Here is a 23979-nt window from a genome sequence, read left to right on the forward strand (position 1 = left end):
TCATTCCATAGCTTCATTTATATATATTTGGTTGTATTTCCGAGGAATATTGAAATAATGACTTTTACATTAAATCATAATTGTTTAATTAAATTTTCTAAGTATGCTCTATATTTTGATATCTCCTCCTTATGACTGATCCATATGTATTTCATGGATGATGGAAAAATGATGATGTATGCATTTATACTATTTGGATATGTTGCTTTAATGTTTCCAATCTTCGTTTTGTTGTTTTCGTAGTTTGATGAAAGTTATGAACTTAATTTGACATGCTGAAACATAATCTAAATGATGCTTTTATTAAAATATCCCTCATTTAGAAAACAATGGTAAGTGGGACTTCCTATGTAAATGAATATGAAGACATGAAAGTCATAAAAATAGAGAACCAAGTAAGAAAACCTTATTATATAATTATTACTAAAACATCTCACAGTAGATTGGTCACCAACCAAGTTTTGAATTTATCTATTATTAGATTTTAAATTATTTCTAACCAGATGGAATGTTAAAAAATTGCACATATTTATTATTATGACCACGACAGGGAGAATTTATTATTTTGTGAATCAATAATTTGTCCCCCCTTATCTCTTCTCTTTCACTTATTATTTTCCTTTTAGTATTAGATATTCACACATATCAACATCATGAAATAAGATACATGAGCTTGGAGTGTTAGGGTTAAGTCATGAGTACTACAGTTTAATGATCAGGTCTCTCAAAGTAGAACTGAGGGGACTAGATTCAGACCTCACGCAGAAATTCCAGTGAATAATAAACCCAAAACTATGATCAATATTCATATGATATTAATATGAATGACCTGGTATATGTTGTTTTTAGGATTATCATAAAATTATTTTCTCAGTGGCTCTTATCTTTATTTGGTAACTAAAAAAGATGGACTTGATCATTATTTTTTTAAACTGATCAAATATATCTGATGATAAAATATATTAATTTGTATTAAGGCTCTTTAAAGCAAGAAGTTATGTGGTATCCAAATCTAATCCCAAAACAATGACTCAATGGTGATTATTGTGAGCAATCCCCAATAACAGAATCATATGATGCATAGAACTCAGGGACAGTTGTAAGTTGTAAAAAATATAATGATAGAGACATGAAACATATCAGTAGACTTTGTAATAGGTGTTTTGATTATCATCTTCAAAGAATTTATTGCTTCTAAAATATCTTATATTTTGTTTTATCGAACTCTTTCCCAAATAAAATTTCTAGAAAAAATAGATACAATAATCATCATCCAGTCTGAGCTATAACGTTATGGAATACTTACGTAAGAAAATCAATTCTAAAAATAATATTATACTGAAATTAAAGAATAAAATTATGTTTATACTTATCAATGGAAATATGTTACAGTTACATTATAGATAATGATGAGAAACATAGTTGGCAGATATTATTCAAATAGTTAAGGGATATGAAGATAATAATATGAAATTACAAAGATATTGTTGTATTTTGAAAATTTATAAAATTTAATAGAAGAGTACAGCAAAATAGAGTAAGTGAAGATAGGATAATCGGGAGAAGATGGCTAATAGATAGTTGAAAAAAGAAAAGCACGGATATGAAAAAGATTGAAGAGCATGAAATAAGTTAGTAAAAATGTAAGGAAAATATAAAAAAGTACTAGAGTATGAATTTCATAGAAATATATAAATGACTCTGTTTAAGATTGGATTAAAAATTATAAATTCCAAAAAAATTCTCATCTTTCTAAATAAATTTATGATAAATCATATAATTATTTTCTTATCTCTTTTTCTTGAAAATAAATCCTATAAAATACAAAGAAAACTCTAAAAATATATATTTGACTTGCAAGCATAGAACAATGTAAGGTGGAGTGACCCCTTACCCTATATGGTTTGATAATTTCTTTAAGTGGAAAAATCAATATATTACACTCAATTTAAAACACTCAATTTAAAACAATATAAAACAGTCAATTAGGACTTATAATCTAATATTACTAATCTATCTGATCATTAACCCCATCAAGGGTTTGGACCTGCGCAGTGTCAGCATATACACAAAATCATACCCCACATTGTAGACTGAGGTGCTCACTGTCTTGTGCATTATTAGCCTACACATAATGACATACGATGTTCCTACCTTATTGTCTCATGCAACACCATCAGACCTATGTCCGAAGTACCCACATGCTTCCATGCGTGAACAAAAGTCATAATGTATATGTAGAGTTTAACAAAATGCCATAATGTATACCTTCACAATCATGTAGTCCTTGTGTCACTTTAATGTTGTATTCCAATCATGTAAATGTACTAACCTTGTCTCACCCACATCTGCTGATCTGCGTCCCTGAAACCATAAGGGTACATAAATAAATAGAAGGAAGAGGAAGGTAATAATATAGTATATGTGTCATCGTAGATTTTACCCTTATCTAAAATAAGTAACGATACAATAACAACATGCTATCTAATTCAAAATAACAATAATATATGACATTCAGTTTTATAATTAACACTCAATGCCTTAGATCTAGTCATACTTAACAGAAAAAAGCAACTGGTTCAAACCTCTATGTATAGGAAAATGTAAGATAATAATGCTAGGATAATAAAGATTATTAGTTAGTTGAGTTGGACTGATTGAGACCCATATCAAGCCTATACTTAGTGAAATGGTTGTGGCCTAGTTCAAACCTTTATTCTTTTAATTTTGACTCAAATTCTGTTATTCTTAATTGATGGAAATACATGTAACCAGAAAGCCATTACATATTCCATAGTCCATTACACGTTCATTAATAAAATGTATCCACAATATGATGTATTTAGGTAATTAGTAAAGTGCACGTGTGATATTTATAATAAAGTCCATGTATACAGGCTTGGACTAGGAATGATAATGGGATCAAATAATAGTAGCACTAGAATTTAACCATGTGTATTCAAATATTCCTATGTGAATCATACTCGACGATGACATCAAAGTATCCTCAATAGAATATCACAGTTTAATCTCACTCCTAGCATGAGGATGTCAAGTCTCGAGACCATTACAGTAAAGACACTAAAGATAGATAGTGTGTGCTCTTCAACTTAAAAAATAAAAGAATTGATCTGTACAGATCAATGAATGGTATTATATCAAATTGTGAATCAGGTTTATTCACATCATGATAATGTAAGAGGTCCTTAGTCTTGAGACACTGAAGTTGTCTGTTGTATAAACAATTGTACTTTGATTATGACATATGGGTTCCGAATCATAAGAATTTGAAACAGTCTTCGTTTGGGCGCAACAAGGTGTGATCATCCATACTTACCATAAGATAATATAACTAAAGTAAGACACTGCAATGAAATACTTGGACATGCAGTACAATATTAGACAAAATTTCTGTGAGGATTTCCAAATGCATCAGAACTGACTCGGATGATCAATTAGGTTTTGATAGTTTACCATACGATAAGTCATCTTAGGAGCATCAATTGAACGAGAAACTATAACAAATGGTAGACAGGTTCAAATAGTGAGTTAATAGGCACTAATTTTTATTTTCTAGAGCACAAGGTGTGGCCTAGCACCCTAAGGGACGGAGACTCAACCTATGGACTGGGTAAGATCTATTCGTCACTAATTAATCTATATGATGATATATTTAATGAATTTAGAAAACTAATAAAGTTTATTAGGCCATTGGAGTCATTTACTAGATCGATACATGTACGTAAAGGGTCACAAGTAAACCATATTTTTGATGTCAAAAGATAAACTTCAAGTTTTGGGGTTGTCTATGAAAAGTAATCACTAAGTGTAAATAGGGGAAGGCCCTGAATAAATTTCCCCCAGGCCAAAAATTTCAGGCCTCTTGTCCTTTGTCTCCCTTCTTCCCATGGCTTTCTCCATTCATAGATGTGATCAAGATGGTGTAATGACAATGACAAAGCTTGAACCTAGCTTGCCAAGGTGGAGGAGGAGCTTTTACTGATCGGGGACCATTTTGATACATCAAAGAGGCAGCATATTGGAGCTGCTCAACACATTTCACTAGAGGATATAATAAATCACAGATAGGTTCTGTGCCCAAGTGATTTGATCATTAGATTTGTAGATACGATTTTGATTATGTCACAGTCTTCCACTACAGGAATCCAATTTGTTTCATCCATAACAAGTTTCTATAACCCAATAGGAGATTCAATGTCCAGGGTTCATATGGATATTCCTAGTGGTTCTAAAATTGAGCAGCTCAACATCTTTCACTTTAGGATCCAAGAAATCATTGAACCAGTCCACATCCATGTGATTTGTTCATTAAGTTTGAATCTCACTAAGATTACATTATCAGTCTTCTCCTATACCAATCCCTTAAGTTCCATCCAAATCAAGGCCCTAGAACCCTACGCTGACTTGGTGGACCTTTGATTACCTTTTACAACACCTGTTAAAGCACATGCCTGCTTGTCCAATTGTCACTATTTCCTATCATCTCCCACTTAAAGTGTATATGTGTTCAGTTTTGAAATTTATACTGATGATCCACAATAACTTCACTGCAAAAATGAAATCAAATAAGACATTAAACTCAAATAATGAGATGAACTAATCACCTTTTATGGTATATATCCCTCTACATGTGGGTTTTGTAGACATCTATGGAATCTTCATAACATCTCTTTATTGTTCCCTAAAACATCACTAATTAAAATCCTAAAGGATCTCCTGACCATTTATCCTCACTAAAAAGCAGATATTTGAGACAAGTAAGAAAGAATGGGGCCAACCATATCTGGCTTCCATGGGTACATGAAAATAGGTACATGGGTACATGGGTACAGATATTTGGCCTCCCTTATTTAGCCTCTTTGAGAATTTATAATCTAAAATAATTATAATTAATTTCTACTTATTAATTTATAATAGAATACACAAGAGTCAGTCTTGAAAAATGAAGAAATTTGACACTAGAATTTTCCTTTGCTTGGAGTAAATAGTAGATTTGTATACCACTAAACAAGACTTTCCATAAATTGATATCTTTTCTTATGATTTATTGTTGTTGAGAAGTATAGTTTAAAATTTATTTGGATTCTAAAATATCTAGAAATGGATACTACAATTTAGGAGGATTTACCTAGTTTTGAATGTTGGGTTCTGTAGGTCTTGATCTGAATAAACATGATGATTCCATGAAGCGGATGACTCATAACATAATCATAACAACGTCAACAAAAAAATGACATGAATCACATGTGCGTGGATCACATCCATGATTTCTTAGATTCGGGGTGAGACTAGTCAAGCTGCTCATGTGTGAAGCCTATAGACATATCCATGCAATTCTTGGCACGTTGAATCTCCTCCTCCACCTTGGCTAGCTCTATTCAACCTCTATCGCTGTCATTATGCTGTCTCATTTGTAGAGGAAATGGAGATGAGCCATGGTGAGATGGGAGAAGAAGGGTAAGGCCCCTGAATAGTTCTGACCTATGTGAATTTTTTTCAGGGCCTTCGTATTTATACTAAGTGGGTATTTTTCATAAAACACTGATAACTTAAGTATATCTTTCAATGTCCAAAAGAATATATAAGTGTGACCCTCAATGTCCATGTATCGGTCACATTAATGACTCTAGTGGCCCAATAATCTTTATTGTCCTTCCAAATTAATTAACTATATGATCATATAAATTAATTAATGTCTTATTGATTTAACCCAATCGATAGGTTGATTTTCCAACCTATGGGGGCGAAGCTATACCTCGAGCACTATAAGATATAAAGGATTGTGTATTGAGTCACTCATGGAACCTATTTGTCATCGATTACCATGTAGTTATACTCCACCATCCACTTGAAAACCCTAGGAGGACTTAAGGTATGTTCAATTGGAAAACCTTAACTGATCATCAAAGCTAGTGCTTGTGTCCAAAAATTATCCGAGAACTCTTCTTCGATATTTTGTTGTTGTGTCCAAGGACTTCATTGCATCATATTCTTTGAGATTTTTTCTCATATAGCAAGGGTGGATGATCACATCTTTACCACTCAATAATTTTCGCAAACTTCTTGATTCACCCAAAGCAAGACTGTTTAGAATCCCATGATCGGAGACTTGCAGGTCATAGTCAAAGTAAAACTATCTATCCACAATATGTCTTTGGTGTCTCTAGTCTAAGGACAAATTATACAATCGTGACATGAATCAACCTGATTGAAAGTTTAGTATAACACCATTAAGGGATTTGCATGCTTCATCAGTGAACTCTTTCTACTAAAGAGCGCCCACTATCTATCCTTATTGTCTCCACACTAATGGCTACAAACCAACCATAGTCATCATATGAGTGAGGCTAGATAGTGCTATTTTATCCGGATACTTTGATGTCCTTCTCGTGTATCCATCGAACAGGAATATTTAGAACACATGCTTAAAGAATAGTGATCTCCGTATTACGATCTCATCATAATTTACTAAGCTAGATCATATATTCATGGACTTCATTATGGGCCTCACATGTGCACTATAATGATTATGTTCTATTAATGAATATGGAATTAGATATGGAATGTGGGTTTGGCTTGCCGGCCATATATATTTTCATCCCCAAATCCTTAACTTGAATGACCAGGAAGATCTAGCAAGAACAATACATTTCTAAAAAAATATGTATTTTCCCTTAAAAACACTTGGTATATAATCACTTAATTAGTATTCAAGACAATGCTTAATTTCATGTATTTTAGCAAGAATAGTTTTTTATCAGAAATTCATTACTTAGAGATAAAAATTTGCAAATGTATTTGTGACTTCCTATAGCAATTCCTCCCTGTTTATGGTCTTTCTTTCCTTAAGTCATCTTCTCCTCCATGTGTCTCATTGGATGAACTTTCATTTATTCATGTTTGAACTTTGGTACTAAAGCATTGAATACATAAAAATCATATATTACATGTGCATTAGTTAGTGGTGGTGACAATAGTAATAATGTGATGCGCAGAATCTTTAGTGTCGAGATTAGCTGCCTCAATACAGCTAGTTCATCCAGGTTTTAACCTTTCATATTGTTCTAGGACAAGCAAAATTTGGCAGAAATTATTAGAGGATCCGTTTTGAGCAATAGGTATGCTGTTGACTCCTTTGCACACTTGCTGTCGAAAGGCAGCACCCATGGCTGTTTTGCTAACCATATTTTTCAATTTTTGAGAAACATAGACTCGAGATGTTAAATGAGGCCCAAAGAAAGGAATGGATTATAGAAAGAATGAGATTTGAAGGATTAAAACATTGGGATAAGCATTTATTCTGTATGTATAATCCTTCATTGACGCTAGACTCCCACATGACCAAGGGTGTTCTTGACTGTCATATTCTAATTGGTGAGTTCAGTTTACACTAATGTGTGGTAGAAATCATCAAATAACCCATTCTCTGAAGGTTCCAGTATCTTGGCTAGAGATTTAACGACATATTCTTCCTTGAGATAATTTCCCAATATATCAAGAGTGGACGTAACTATGTTGATCGCACAATCAATTTCATAGAATCCTTACTACAGGAGTTGCAAGGTATTTTCCTTGAATCCCTTCTTCAGGTAATTGTAGGCCATATTAAAAGAATATTCATCCATCCATAAGGTGTTTTTGGTGTATAAAATATAATGACCAATATAACAGGAAACATGAAAGCAATGAACCTGGCTGGTATTTAAGTATTATAGGATTCCAAATGGATAATTTTGGTGAAATGTTTCCCTAATGAGAAACCACTATCTATCCTTACTATTTCTATGTTAGTGGAAATTGGATTAAAAATGTTCATCATGTGACTGGAATGCCAAAATTCTAGCACATCAAGATGTTTGTATATATATTACAAGTATCTTTTTAGTATGGAATTTAGAAAACATGTTTAAATACCAACTATCACTATAAGATGATATGATAATTATCACTTAGTCATTGCATGTATTTCAGAACTTCACTATAAACATCTCACATTAATAATTAAGAACAACTTTATGTTTCAATAAAGATGAATGAGACATGAAAGTGATGTTGTCTTCCAGGACACACAACATCCATCAATACACTTACAAAAAATCCATTTGCCCTCGTGGAATAATATGATTATTTTGTTTTGACACTCTCAAAATCATGATCTAGGGGCTTCATCAGTGGATATACTATGTTATTAATTTATTGAGCCCACTATATCTCATTTGGTAATTGTCTATTTTATAAATTAAAGAATATCATATTTGTTTGAGGTATGATCAGACCATGGCTCTTTTTAAAGAGATATCACAACAATGTTGTCACACAACATAGGAATATGCTATAAGATCATATGAATAAGGTTATTGATGAACTTCTTCAGCCGTACTAGCTCCTCATTGGCATCATCTGGGAAAGTATATTCAGGTTCTGTTAAAAACTATACTGTGGTAATATTGTTAGAACTCTTTAAAGAGGAACCTAGATGTAGACAAGGTCATGTTTGATGAAAAATTATATTGAATTACTAAATATTTGTCATTTTAAATGAAATAAGATGTGGAATTAACTTTTAGAAATGGCAAATATATATAATAGTATTTTTGATATCCATGACTTGAACTAGAATTAGCAAAAATTCTCAGATTTTTGACCAAGTCATAAATAAATAAGTGAGCACATGTAATGTGGAAGCAGGTGGCTGTGGTAATAGGCATATAAACAATTATGAGCATCAGACATGTGGAATCAATGGCAGAGCTGCAGAGGGAGCCAATATGGAAGGCGTAACTAAAATATTTTTTTATATAAATAAATGGGGAGAAGCTAAGGATAGGTGTATGAGTCAGGTAGAGAAAATGACTGATTCTAGGCCAGATAAAAAAGTAGGAATAAAGGATAGAGAGAAAAGACAAAAGAAACCAAAAAAATTAGAACACTTGGATGTGAATGATGGAGAAATTGTACATTTATGTTTGTAGCATAGTGTTCTGAGCCCCAATATATTGTCTTAACATATATCCTTCTACTTTATCAGGATGTGTTATTTTTAAATACCAGCAAATGATGCAAAAATTCTGAACAGTTTTCAAAAAAGGACAACCAGGATCCAGATAGGAAAAGAGAGCAACTAGAGCATAAAAACTAGATTGAGTAAGAGATTCGAAGATAATATTTATAAATAGGCATGATTTCAAAAGGCCCCTCTATCTTTCCCAATTTCTCTCCACGTTATTTCCTACAATCATTTATGGATTAGTTGTGAGATTCATCACTTGAATTTCCTGCTTCTAGTTAAGGGGAAAACTAGAGGGATTAGTGGAGAAATCTAGGGCATACCTCCCTAGATTAATTGCTCCTTTGAAGCCCAAAATGTTACCCAGAAGCTTAGAAAAATGGCTTTATAAATCTCATGGAATGCCTTATCCCATTGATGAACATGCCATTTCGTTCTCTTAAAATTTATTTCCACATATAGTTCTAATATATTCATTAGTAAAAAATATACTAGACATAGAAGTTGAATAGGGTTAGGAAAACTTATATCCAAAATATTCACAATATGATATTAACAAGAAATTCTGGAATACTCAACTGTTATAGTAAATACCATAGTAAATTCAATATTTAGATTCCTAAAATCATATCTAGCCCGGTGAATTATATGCATATTTCACATATTATCACTATGATGGTATCTACGCAGAGCTTCATAGTAGTAATTGATGTCCCACTAGTCTTCGTCTACAAAAAGGTTTATCTTCATTTTTAATGAACTCATAAAATCTGATGACCTCTTCAAACATTAGATTTTAAATTTTTATGCCTAGTTTTGTCAATAAATTGATACTTTCATCTTACACTCTTTTTAAGTAAGCTCCTTGGATCAAATATTAGAATGAACTCTTTAAATATCATGTTGTATAGTCATCGTGCTCAAGGTTTCCATTGAGAAAGGTAGTCTTGGCATTCATTTACCATGTCTCATAGTCGGCGTGCCCAATTTAGGACAGATAGATTATGTGACCTTCTCATGATTATTGTTGAGAATATCAAAGTATCTAGATATAATAACAATGTATAGTTTCACTCATATGCTGACTATAGACGTCTCCCTAGCCATTTCTGTACAGATAGTAAATATAGATAGTGGGTACAGTTCAGCGGAAAGAGTTCAGTGAATGGATCTGAAAAAATTGCTGAATGATATTTTATCAAACTGATAATCATGTTTATTCACATCAAGGTCATGCAAGTAGTCCTTAGACTAGAGACTCTGAAGTAGCCTTGTGGAAGGGGAATTTTACTTTGACTATGGCCTACGGATTCCTAATCATGAGAATTTTAAATAGTATTAGTTTGGGTGCAGAATAAAGTTCATGCTGAGGGAACAACATGAGATCATCCATTTTCCCTATAGAAAGAGACAACTTAAATAAGATGTAATGAAGTACTTGGCTAAGGTAGTGGAATTTTGGTGAAGAGTTCTCTTGTGATTTATATCTAGATGTCATAATCATATTTTTTGTGACTCAAAGACATTAAATCACTTAATTCATAAATTTACGACCATATTTTTGAGAATCTGAACCCAGATTGTAAAAATAAAAAAATTCAGAGTATATATTTCTAATTCAGATATTCAAAACGAGTTAATACTTAAGTAAATTTAAAAGGAATAAGTTTGAGATTTAATTCTACAGATACATACTTAGAAGATAAAATTATAAATATGATTAAAAATTCATAAAGACATAACTTTAATGTATGAAATCAGAAATCATTAATAGAAAGGAGATTTGAAAGACTGAGAGATTTGGCTATCAGAAAGAACAAAAAGCCAGCCCAAATATTTGAGAAAAAGAAATCAAGATTTTGAAGTGAGAGAACTTCAAATAGAATGAAAATTTGGAAAACCAAAAGATTTGGAAATCTGAAAGAAAAAAATCTGAATGATTGGGACAATCACAAATCAAGATTTAAAAGTGAGTGAATAAAAAATAGATGAATATTTCAAAAAAATGGAAAGACTCTCAAATCAGAAAAACATACAGAACAAAGGATTTAGAAAACAAACAAGGCAAGATTGTGAAATGGAACAAAGATTGAAAAAACTGAGAGACGTTCAAATACACTGAAAATTTAAGCAGAATGATTTGAAAAAAAAACAGATAAAATTGGGAAAATAAGAATTTAATGAATATTTGAAAAAAAACATGAGAGCGCTGGAAATCAGAAAGAAAAATTAAACATAATGATTTGGAGAGTAGGAACATAAAATTTAGTTGCAAGATAGTGTGAAATAGAATGTAGATATGAAAAACAGATGGAATACGAAATAATAAAATGATAAAAATCAAGATACTTAAAAGCAATCTGAGATTTTGAAATAGAAAGGTAAAAAAAGAAATAACTTAAAATTGAAATAAAAAGGAAGAGAGAATGATTAAAAAATTAAGATACTAAAAGCAAATATAGATTTTGAAATAGAAAAAATTTAAACTCATAATCAAAAACGTAAATTAACGTTTTGGAAAAATAAAAATTTAGATTTGAAAAATCAAGTATAATAGAATCTAGATTATTTTCCTTGATGTTGGATGGAACAGTAGTTAAGTTGTTCAAATATATACAAAAGACACCGATATGCCTGGTAAAGATGACAAGATAATTTTTTTATAATGTTAGATGGAAGGATTCAAGTAAATGTCATGATCTGTGACATATGAGAGCCTATTCTTACTTTGGAAATGTGACATAATTTATGATCTCTACAATTTATTCTATGTACCTAAACAAAGTTTGGAGGTTTGTTGGCCCACCAAAGGGTATGGTACCCATGGGGTATAAGTAGATCTGGAAATGAGTGTGAGATTTGTTCTTGATATCCTGAGAAGGCCTGATGACATTTTTTAAGTTCATGCGAAAGGTTAGTTGAAATCAAGGGTTACATAAAATAAAGTTTTCAATGATATAAAAATGATAGATAATCTACCGTTACCTGACAACCTACAGCAGATATTTCCAACAAAAAAGGATAATTGAAATGATCATCAATAATGTTGGAGACATACCTTTGATCATATAGTCCATTGCTCTAGGGCACCAATGGTGCTCTTACATAAGTTAAAGACACAATTTCCCATTAGAAGGTAAATAACTTTCTAAGGCACTTCGCTTGATTAAGGATATCCACGATCAATGATATATATCTTATCCATGGACGAAGCCATTAGCTCACCATTAATGTGGAGACACTGAATTGATCCGTATAAATTTTTGAATAGTAGATTAGCATCTACTTTGTCGAAACTTGGAGGCTCTTAAAGAACGGATAACCTTTGTCAAAACCAAAGGCTACGAAGTGTTCTTCACAGCCACACGAAACTGTCAATGAGGTTGCTTCACTTTATATTTGTATGTGTGGTCAGACCTAAGACACCAAAATGTCTTCTGAATGGATGCTTGTACTTTGATTATGACCTAGTTGATCTAATTCATGGAATTAAAAAAGTGTATGAGCTCAGGTGTTTGATGAAACTCACAAAGATGATTGAGAGGTCAAGACGAGATTGGTTACCCTCAGTATAAGGGGAGACAGATGAAAGGAGACAATGAGAGGAAGTCTTTGGCCAAGGTAGTGTAATATTGAGGAAGAATTATCCCTCGATTTTCCAATGCATGAGTATTAATTGGGGTGACCAATTAGGGTCTAACTGTTTACCATACTCCAAGTTTTTTCTACGAACGTCATGTTGAGGAGGGACTATATGTATATGGAACCTGATGACTGTGATGTTTCATGAGAGAGTCGTTATTCTCCAAACAAGATATAACTTGGCACTCCGTAGGCTAGAAACTCAAGATATCAATTATTTAATTTGAAATTTAATTAACCAGTCAATATCTTGATAAATATATTTTATAGGTTAGCAAATAAAGGCTGATAGGCTATTAGATTTGTTAACTAGACCAATCATGGGCCTAGAGGGTCACACATAAATGGTCTTTTGGACATCAGAAGATGTACTTAAAGTTTTTGTTTTATGAAAAATTCATAAAGTATAAATAGGGAAATGCCCTACTGAAATCTACACAAGCTCGACTCTTTCAATGCCTACCACTCTTCATCATTATCCCTTTGACTTCTCTCCATGATGACGACAGTGGAGTCATAAGAGGGATCATCAAGATGGAGGAGGGTGAGCATCAAGATTTTTATTCCCATGTCACACATAACAATTTTCTACTGATGTTAAAGTATTGAATGCCTTCACACAAAGCAGAGAAAGATGATAACAAGTTTGTTTGTGGATAAAGATTGAGAGTTGTATTAAATACTATGCATCTATTAATAAAAAATATAAAAATTTAACTGATCTATGTTTTATGAAGATTAAAACACCATTTCAAATATTATTTCTTCATTTTTCCATATATTTTTATATTAGATATGTAAGTATCCAATATCAAAATTTTAAAGAAAAGTAATAAAGAAACTATTAGAGTTGAAATTTATTTACATATATTACAATAAATCATTTAATATCAATAGAAATATATATTATCAAAGTTTCCATTTGAATAATCAAATTCATTTTTCTTTATAATTGTAAAATTGAAGTATTCCAATATAAAATATCAGTAGTTGAGTTCAAATACTTGAACCTGTTTTTTTCAAGTCTGGAACTTAGTAGTTACACCTGAAATCTATACATCATAAAATTTAAGTATCAGTGATCATTATTTGACATCCACTTTTTTGTCCTAAATTAATCGAGTAAATCAGTTTTCATTGAAATAATGGGCTTAAAAGTTTATGTACCTATTAGTAAAATTAAATAATTAAGCATTAAGATATACAACGAATGAAACTTATTATGAAAGATAATAAAATAAAATTTTTCAGATGATTAATTGATATAAACTTATTTAATAGTAAATCGGAAATCAGATTAAATTTGATATTTTTTTCATCTGGCATCTGTTAAAAATGGAACAAAAAGTATGTGCAAGTTTTCATCTTAAAATTTAGATATGCCTCCACATTATTAAATTAAAAATTGATAATACATTTGAATAGTATCACATAGAATTATCTGAACGAATAAAGTAATCTTAATTTCACAATGATTTATTGACATTTGTAGTGTATTTGTTAAAATTTTTTCTCCTATATTGTTGTTATTGTATAAGTAATTATTTAAAATAAATTCTCCTAAATTTTGGATTTAAATCATATTTTTGTGATGTTAAATAGTTTAATACCCTAATAAAAATTGATATCATAATTAGATCTAAGAATTTGAATAATTGTGATATATGTTAAATTTTGTATTCGTGTGATTAAGCTTACTGACGGAAAAAGGAAGTCTGCTTAATTAGCTAATTAGATCAAATCATTCAAATTCGCTTACTTGATCATTGATCAATTCGTGGGAGATTGGTCATTTCTGGTCTGATTTCAATATGGTCAAGATCGATTGTATAACCCTTGTTCACTATGCGCTAAAACAGTTTTAGAGTCAGGGAAAGGGAATGCAATGAATTCATGTGATGATTCAACTAGTTTACTTTGGCAGGGTACATCAAAACTATAAAAATATTAGAGAAGAAACCTGAAGTGTTCCTTGTTGTTTTCCAAACAAGTATCGATAAGTCTGTTTTATCAGTTAAATTAACATTTTTCTCCCGCCCTCTTCCATCCTTCATTTGAGATTATATTTTGGGCTGCCTAAAGCCCATTCAAAGGGAAAATCCTTTAATGTTGAGGACACCATTTCAGGTGATGTTTTCACCTCAGGTACATTTTCAGGCAAACTGTGAAAACTACAAGGTCTTTTTACTCAGAGTCTGGGATTTTGTCTTTGAGATCATCGGGCCATTAGGATGGGAGACTGACATTTCCATTTCATTTTGCTGAAAAGTTTCAAGTTTTTCTGGTGATGTTTCGACCTCAAGTATATTTTCCAGCCCAAAATGAAAACTTCAATAGTCTTTTTACGTGGAAACTACGACTGGCTGTGTGAGTCTGAAAATTTGTCTCTGAGATCATCGGAGAATTTAGATGGGAGAATGTGACTTCTCCATAATGCTAAAAAGTCTGGAGTTTATCCTCAAATTTATAAATATATTTATTCGTTAACTTTCAAACGATTATCGTGGATACTGGATAATGAATAGCCACGCGGTGACAGTCAATGTCGAAATTCTTCTTTAAATAATATATTATATTCCATTTCGATAATACAAATATCAGTTTGTTTGCAAAACCTGCGACTTGACTACATACCGCAGGTCTGAAAGCCTACCATTTCGTGTGAATGCTTGACCTAGAACGCTGGCGTTTCGTTTTCACATAGGTTTCATTTTATGAATAGTTTTTATTGTAAACTATTTCGCCTCGATAGACAACGAAAGTTATTCAAAGTTGACTGATTAGCGTGACTTATGGTTTCAGTTGAAAGAGCCGCAAAATGAATTTTTTCTCAAGGCTGCCGTGTGGAAGTTGATCAAGAATTGCCGACTTCGGTAATAATCAAAGTCAAAGTCGAATTCTTGTCAGCAAACCTCTATCTTTCTAGTTCTCTCACGTAACCCGAGTATGACCTTGAGTTAAAGTCGATATCAATATTTGTGGAGTTCTCTCTCTCTTTCTTTATTGTTCCTCCTTCATCATCGATCACACAGTCCTGATATGAACTTAAATCCATTTGAATGCAAACAAACCTCTCTCTGTTCCGCCTCGCATTCTTGTTCTCCCTCCATCTTCGATCACACAACCAGAATATGAACTTGAGTTAAAGAGAATATCAAGGCTAATAAACCTCTCTCTCTCTGTCATCTCTCTTTCATGTTCTCTCTCCATCTTCAACCATTCAAGCCAAGTATGAAGTTGAGATGAAATAAAAAATCAAGGACAACAAATAGTTCTCTCTCTCTCTCTTCTTTTGTCTATTCCTTTCCTTTATCTATCCGTCCAACTTTATCTGCAGGAGGGTATCGTTCCCAACAAGTGAGGGCTCAAGGGGGAGAAATGCGTCCCTTGTGAGAGTTAGCGCTCTGACAGCTTCTGAGATTTGAGGGCGATCCTTGTCACACTCCTCCGAGCAAAGAAGGCCGAGTTTGAATACGGAGACGAGGCATCGGACGAGCGCTTCTTTTTCTTCCTCTTCTTGTTGTTTAGCGACTGCATCTAGAAGATTTAACTTTGGGTCTGTCATGGAGATGACTCGTCGAGGAATTCCCAATGAGACAAAGCTTCTAAGGGTCAAGCCCCCGGTGAAGTCTGCATCAGTAGGGCTCTTCCCTGTGAACAACTCCAGCAACAATATCCCAAAGCTGTAGACATCCGAGGCCGTAGACGCCTTTCCCCGTGTCGCCAGCTCTGCTCGGATAGAGAATAACAGTGAACCATCAATCCTTAATGGGTAGGTGATCTCTCTCTAGGTTAAGTGGTGTTCTCGGAAGACCACACATTGTGTTGCCTGTTACGTCAGGTCTTCTACTCTAAAGGTTGAACCTAACCCTAAAACCATTTATGAAAGTTTCAATCCATCATAAACCCTGAGCCCTTAAACAACAGGCCATAGACCTTACACCTTAAAATCCCGAATGGATAGGTGGCCTCTTTTCACTGTAAGTTAGCTAATTTTGAGGCTTTCCAGCTCCATAAAAAATCAGAGAATTAGAAGACCCTAAATGAATGCATGGCCTGCAACTGCTGCCCCTTCTAAATACGGACAGAAAATATCAATAAATCTTAAACTCTAAATATTAATCTTCCAACTTTTAATCCTAAATCCTGGAAACCTAACATGGTGGTTGACCTTCTAATAGTCTTAGTTATGTATTTTGGTGGCCAAAACCATAAACCAGTTTTCCTGGAGGGATGGTTGAGACCTCCTGTTAGCATTTTCCTAAAGGCTATCAAAGATCCTACGCTACTCCCAGCCCAGCTAAAGCAGAACACACTGACCAGACCTTTAACCCGAAAACCTAAAATGGATGAGTGATCTCCTATGAAGGTTAGTGATCTCTAATCCTAAGGGACAGAAACGGCAGAAACCGTTGGTTTTGAAGGAAAATTGAGAGCGAACCTGGTGCGACGTAGCCGATCGTCCCCTTCAATCCGACGGTGCCTGTGGTGCTGCAGAGGGATGAGCCGGGGGAGACGAAGCGAGCAAGTCCAAAGTCGCTGACGCGGGCGTTCATCTCTTCGTCCAGAAGAACATTTCCCGGCTTGAGATCACCGTGGACGATCGGAACTTCGATGCCCTGGTGAAGATATTCCAGCGCCGATGCCACATCAATGGCGATGGCGAGCCTCTTCCCAAGTCCCAAGCTCTCATCTTTACTCGTGTCCTCAGGATGAAGCCACTGGTCGAGGGACCCGTTGGGCAAAAGCTCGTAAACAAGAGCCATGAACTCGTTCCCCTGCTCGCCGGCATCGGATAAAAATCCGAACATCTTGACCAAGTTCCGGTGACGGATATTTCTCAGCGCCTGGAGCTCCGCCGTGAAGCTCTTGGCCGCGGCGGCGCTGCCCTGGTGGAGCACTTTAACGGCGACGGGCTGCTTGTTCTTCCCGAGGATGCCCTTGTAAACGCACCCGTGAGCTCCCTTTCCGATCACGTTTGCGTTCGAGAATCCGCCCGTGCAACGCTTCAGCTCCTCGTAGGTCACGTCACCGGCGGGCGCCGTCGACGACGACCCTTTTCTCTTGAAGATGCAAACGAAGAGAACAGCGACGAAGATAGCGCCGGCGGTGGCGGAGGCGGCCGCGGCCCAGATCTTCGGCGATATTCGCCGTCTGCGGCATGGCCGAAGACCAAATATAGCCGGTTCGCCGCTGCATAGTCTGGGATTCGCAATTAGAGAAGTTGACGTCGCGTTCTCGAAGATCTTTCCGGGGGGTACTTTTCCGCTCAAGTCATTGTACTAGAGGTTAAGTCTCCGGAGATCGAAACTGCCAAGAAACTCCGGCACTTCTCCTGTGAGCATGTTGCCGGAGAGATCAAGCTCTTCAAGCCCAGCAAGCTTGCTCAGCGCCGAAGGAATTTCCCCGCTGAAGTCATTATCCTTTAACAACAGCACCTGAAGGACCTCGCAACCGCCAATGGCCAACGGAATGTCGCCGGAGAGGTGGTTTTGAGAAAGATTAAGCGTGTTTAAGTTCTTCAGGCGGCCAACTACCGCCCACAGAGGACCAGTCAGGTTGTTCATGGCGAGGTCTAGCTGACCGAGAGAGAAGAGAGAGAAAACCTCTCTGGGTATCTCCCCGGAGATCCTGTTGCTTGACAGATTAAGGACTTGCAGTCTTTGAAGCCCTCCCAATGTCGCCGGAATGCTTCCTTCGAGCTTGTTTCCGGCTAAGGACAACTTCACCACTTTTCTGAGGCTGCCTAGAGACGGAGGGATTTCTCCTGATAGCTCGTTATCTTCAAGAAGAAGCCCTTCCAAGCTCTGAAGATTACCCAAGTCGGCGGGAATCTGGCCTGTGAGATTGTTCCTTCCCAAGTTCAGCATCGTGAGGTTGACGAAGGCCCCCATCCCCGCGGGTATCGTCCCGCTTATCCTGTTCCTCTCCATCCGCAGCAGCTGTAAAGACCTCGAGAGGTTGGTTATGGCAGCCGGGAAGGCTCCGCCGAGGTTATTATCATGCAACTCCAGCCTATCGAGCTTGCGGCAGTTAGCCATGGCGGTAATGAAGCCCCAGTCTTCTTCCCTTGCTGCCTCCAACTGATTGCTAGAAAGGTCAACGAATGCCAAGTTCTGCAACTTGCCCAGGTCTACGGGAATGACGCCGGATAGCTTGTTCATAGACAGCACCAGAACTTCCAAAGCCATAAGATTACCGAGGGATGCCGGCACCGTTCCCTCGAGCCTGTTCCCGAAGAGATTAAGAAACTTCAGCGAAGGAAGATTGTTTCCTAGATCCGGCGGTAACCTACCCTCCAGCCGGTTAAACCCCAAGTGCAGGAGTTCAAGCTTTGGCAGATTGAATAGCGAGGCGGGTATCCGACCTGATAACCGATTACTGTAAACGTCGAAGACGGCGAGGCTTCTCGCGTTTCCAATCTCCTCAGGGATCTCCCCTTCAAGCTGGTTTTCATACAGGTACAGCAAGGTAAGGCGCGAGAGATTGCCCAAGTGTGGGGGCAAGGCGCCGGAGAGCTCGTTGTGGAAGAGATAGAGGGTGGAGAGATTAGAGAGTTGGCCGAACGCTGAGGGGATCTCCCCAGAGAGAGAATTGTAAGCGAGATCGAGCGTGGAGAGAGCGGAGAGTTTGCCGAGCGCCGCTGGTATAACACCGGAGAGATTGTTGGCCGCGAGGTTTAGATAATTAAGTTGCAACAGTGACCCGAGCTCTGGCGGGATAGCTCCGGATAACGTGTTGTATCTCAGACTTAGCCTTTTAAGAGAGAGGAGCGTTCCTAGCTCGGAAGGGATGGGGCCAACCAGGCTATTGTTCGAGAGGTCGAGCTTAGAGAGAGAGACAAGCTCGGAAAGACGAGGAGAGACGGTGCCTGTGAGGTTGATGCCTGAAAGAGTTATCTCCGTCACCGGCGCCGCCGCTCCGTCGCCGCAGATGACACCGGACCAGCGACAGGCCGACGTGGACTCGTTCCAGCCGTCTATCGCCGAGGTCCCTGAACGGAACGCGATCAGCGCCGCACGTTCGGCCGCGGACTCGGCAGAAACAGAGGAAAAAGAAGAGAGAAAGAGGAGGATGAGGAAGAAGAAGAGAGGGAAAGGAGAAGGTGCCATCGTTCGCCGTCGCAGGTGAGTTTCCATCTGATATCTGGTTTCTCACGTTGTAGCCTTTTTATGCCTGTTTTTTGATTCTAGATTCTGAACGCTGGCATTTTTCTAAAATTTACCTCTTTATCGTGAAGATATTGAAGATTCTGAAATGAATTACTCGCAAGATATTGAAGATTCAACGGTTGTGTCGCCGTCATATTCGAGATTTAAAAGGCACAACGTGCGATTTGAAGTGTGTAAGCATTCGCTCCTGGTCCTCTTTCTCATGCCCAGAAATAGGCTTCTTCTTATCAATAATATTATTTTTTCCTCCCACAGCCGTCTTTTGAGACTGAAAATCCAGAAGTCAATCGTCATAATAATAGCGATAGGGACGGGTGAGGAAGGGGGGTTGTTGACCCAGCGACGAAATAGTAAAGGAAGGGTGTGACAGACAGGGTGGAGGAAGTGTTCGTACATAATGATCTTGCTTCATGCCAGGAGATGGATAGCATAAAAAATTGTACCCTAAGTTTATCGCTACGTGGTGGTGAGCTCTTGCAGCAAACACGATGAGCGTCCTTAATCTGCTTATTGTTGGGATGGGCGGAGGAGAGCTCAACTGATAATGAAACTAACAGAAGTTACGATCAAATAAAAAATATATTTGTCCCCTTAACTAGAATTAACCAGCTCATGGGGACTGATGACATCAAATAAGTAGTGATAAATATGTATTTTTATGATTTATATTACTATTTAAATAAATAATATGCACAAATGTTTTCTCTTATTCATAGTAAAAGTGAAATTAACACTCAATTTTGTAATTCGCCTTAACTAATGGAGTTTACCACTTGATTCAAATTATTTTTCTCATGATTTCGTTAGAGCTTCATTTATAACAGTACTTAGGTAACTAGAATATTAACGGTGCAGAATAGAGGGAACTAAAGCACAATGAAGTCCACTATGGAGCTGGCCCAATGTGGGTCCCAAAAGGAGCTTAAGCCCAGTCAAAGGAGAAGTCTATTTTTAAGAAGAAATTCAAGTGGCTGGTTGTTGTCTTGTTCCTATAAAGAGGGGCACACAATTGACTGGCCACATTGACAAATCCTGGCCCCGCATTTAGGTTTCTCACATTGAGAATTAGGACTCTTATTTACACCCATTTTCTCCCACATTGTAACAATCCCTGAATTTATGTCCCAAAATCTATTTTGGCAGCCTTGAGTCCAAAAGTGTTTCTTGGATCTACTCTGTTTGAGTTTCAGGTCGAGTGAAGATGGGAATCAGAGCATCAGGTTTGGAGGAAACTGCTGAAGAATCCATCCTTAGCCCAAAAGGGATTGACACCAGAGGTTTATGCCTCCTCAGAGGTTTTTCTTCCAAACTCAAATTTTCTGGTTTGATTATTAAAGAATGTATATATCCAAGGCCTAGGGGTTCAAACAGTGCCTAAAAATTTGTCCTATAGCTCAAGTTATTGCATTTTTACTGAAAAAAAAAACAGGAGATCTGCCAATCCTTTTTTGTCGATACCACGTCAAGTCCACGGTGCTCTTGTGTGAAACCCTGGCGCTGTCTGCCAAAAAAACTATAAGATAATTTAAGTATGTATTTTTTGATTTCTTAACATTACAGTATTCAAATAAAGTTTATCTTTGAAGTTATTCTCAACAATTTAGGTTTTTTTGTCATTACAATTGCTTAAAAAACACGAACACTATTGCTTCTTTTAGATTCAAATAAAGTTTATAAATTTACTATTTAATCTAGGAATTAACAATGACATATACTCTTTTTCTTGGTTATCACCTTACTATTCTGTTTTATATCCTCCACAGCCTAAATTTACATATTTTCATGTCAATCACAGCCCTATAACCCAAAAAAGTACATAAACGGATTTTGATGGACTAGTTCGTGAACACTAAGTTTCATGTTTTCACAGCCATTTGCAAACTTACCAATCATGGAATCCTCAAATAGTTGTGAGAATTTACATATATCCGCATCTGACGATGTCGTCATTTTAAACCTTACGTATCCTGACTATGGATAAAAGTTGTAAAATTTATAAATTTTGAAAGAAGTATTTTTGTGTGCATGTTATTTTCCTATTAATTTATTTCTTGGTTTTATGCATGTAATTTTTTTATGAGGATGCCTTTATATAATTTAGTTTGACGTGGGCAAAAATTTTGGATTCTTATATTATTCATTCTTATTTTTACATTAAAATATGATAATCGAACGGAAGGTGTTAGAAATCTCAGTTTCCTCCTTATTGAGCTTTCTTTTTATTTTATGAGGGACGGTTTTGAATTTAATGGAACATGTGTCTATTGTTTTTTGGTAAAATGAATTCAGATGACCAGTTTGTGTTCCAGATTTTTTAGTGGCCCTGAAATGTGCTTGAGTTTAATTTACACTATTTATCCCCTTACTGTTCTGCCGCACCTCTAAAATCTAATTTTCCATATCTTTGATTATCTCTTCGATTTTATATTCTCCACACCTTTGTTCTCCAACATTTAGTTTCATCTAGGGTCTCCTCCTCCACTGATCTCAATAGCTGCAGAAATTATCCTCTCATTTCGCACATCCACAAGGCTAATGCTTTAACATTCATGCAATAATTTTAGATGTAGGTAATAATGATGAGTAACCACAACAGAGGCATATAATATTTTCCTGTAATCAATATAGCCTTGGTATCCCATTACATCATGGCACCTATGAGTGTTATCCATCAAAGCCTCATAACACATCATTCCTTTACCACATCAAAATATTTCCCATCTATCATCATTTTAATATCCTCCCAATTGTTGGAACTATTCTAATGGACATTGCGACATATCAGAGATGTGTGACCAACATTCAGCTTGAGGATATAGTTGTTCAGAAATTATAATTATTACTTTTTTATGCTTCCAATTAGACCCAGATTTCTTCCCATGTCCATAAAAGTTATTGATACTCTTGCATGATTTATCCCATGTTTCCTATTTTCACCCTTATAAGTTGCTAACAGTTGGCAGAAAAGATCCTTCTGAAAAGTCATCAGAAATGGATGTTGTAAACTATTAAAATTCCACATATCCTTAATGAATATACAGATAATTTAAATTCCATATTACTAATAAGTGAAATGGAATAATCTGTACTTTTTTACGTGAGATATTTTAGATTGTTATTCATCTTTGAGTTCATAGGATAAAAAGGTGTTTTTGGGTTTCATATTTTTTATGTCTCTATTTTTATCTTGTAATTTTTTTCAATTTGGAAAAAGGAAAATGTCTAATCATCCTTGTGTTCAATATTATGTGGGGATGATACATATACGTAAATATATATTTAAACCAGCCTTGTGGAGGTTCAGGGGGAGGTTTTGTTTGGAATGGATGATATAATAAATGAAAATGGAGATAATATTTAAAAATCATAGGTAACACCTAAAAATATTAAAGACTTGTTAAAAAATAAACCTAGAAATGATAATTATTGATATAAGATGAATTCATGTTGACCAAATTTAACTTGGCTGGGATAGTACCTATTCATGTTTTTCTGTCTAGAGCCAGCTAGGATAGTATCTATCCATGTTCTTACGGTAGAGCCAGCTGAGATTTGTGGCCTGATGAATCTATTATGAGCCATGTAAAATTGTACATGTTAAAAGCATTTTTTGCATCATCCCGTTCATATTAGCTTTATTCCAATACAAATTAACCATTCATACCCCAACTGATCTATCATCCTAAAACACCATATTTTATTTACATATTGTACAAGCCTAGTTGTCTTCATGCAAATCACATTTAACATTGTGATATTAATGGATTCAATGCTTCTCATTAGTTTATTATTTTATCTTTGGGCTGAAGGTAAATAAAAAATAATAATAAATATGTGTTGCTTAGGGAAAGTCAAGCACCAGCGGCAAAAGCACGCCAGCCAGCCACAAAGGGATGACTGCAGGAGAAATCAAGCCCAACCACGGCCGATAATCACCACCATATATGCACTTAATGACCACGAGCTCACAATGATCTCACACAGGCCCATTACTATGGCCCACAACATAGAACATGGGCCGTGGATGCATGAGAGGAGGAGATTTTTTCATTTAGTCAAAGGATATCCTGGGTCAGAATTTAAATGCTTGTTTCAAATTTTAAAATTATAATTATGCTTTTATCCCTGTGGTAGACG

The 23979-nt window shown here is 35.6% G+C and overlaps 1 protein-coding gene and 1 pseudogene across 1 annotated transcript; both read right to left on the reverse strand.

Moving 5' to 3' along the window:
* Positions 1 to 15983: 15983 nt before the first annotated feature.
* LOC144709104 (putative receptor-like protein kinase At3g47110) lies at positions 15984 to 16927 on the reverse strand. Its single transcript, XM_078582506.1, has 2 exons — positions 16915 to 16927; positions 15984 to 16399 (listed from the first exon to the last, which is right to left on the reverse strand). The coding sequence occupies exons 1-2, from the start codon at positions 16925 to 16927 to the stop codon at positions 15984 to 15986; spliced, it is 429 nt and encodes a 142-aa protein (XP_078438632.1).
* Positions 16407 to 19835, reverse strand: LOC144709315 (uncharacterized; annotated as a pseudogene).
* Positions 19836 to 23979: the final 4144 nt, after the last annotated feature.

The sequence above is a fragment of the Wolffia australiana genome, chromosome 11 (assembly GCF_029677425.1).
Source record: "Wolffia australiana isolate 7733 chromosome 11, ASM2967742v1".
Lineage (NCBI taxonomy): Eukaryota > Viridiplantae > Streptophyta > Magnoliopsida > Alismatales > Araceae > Wolffia > Wolffia australiana.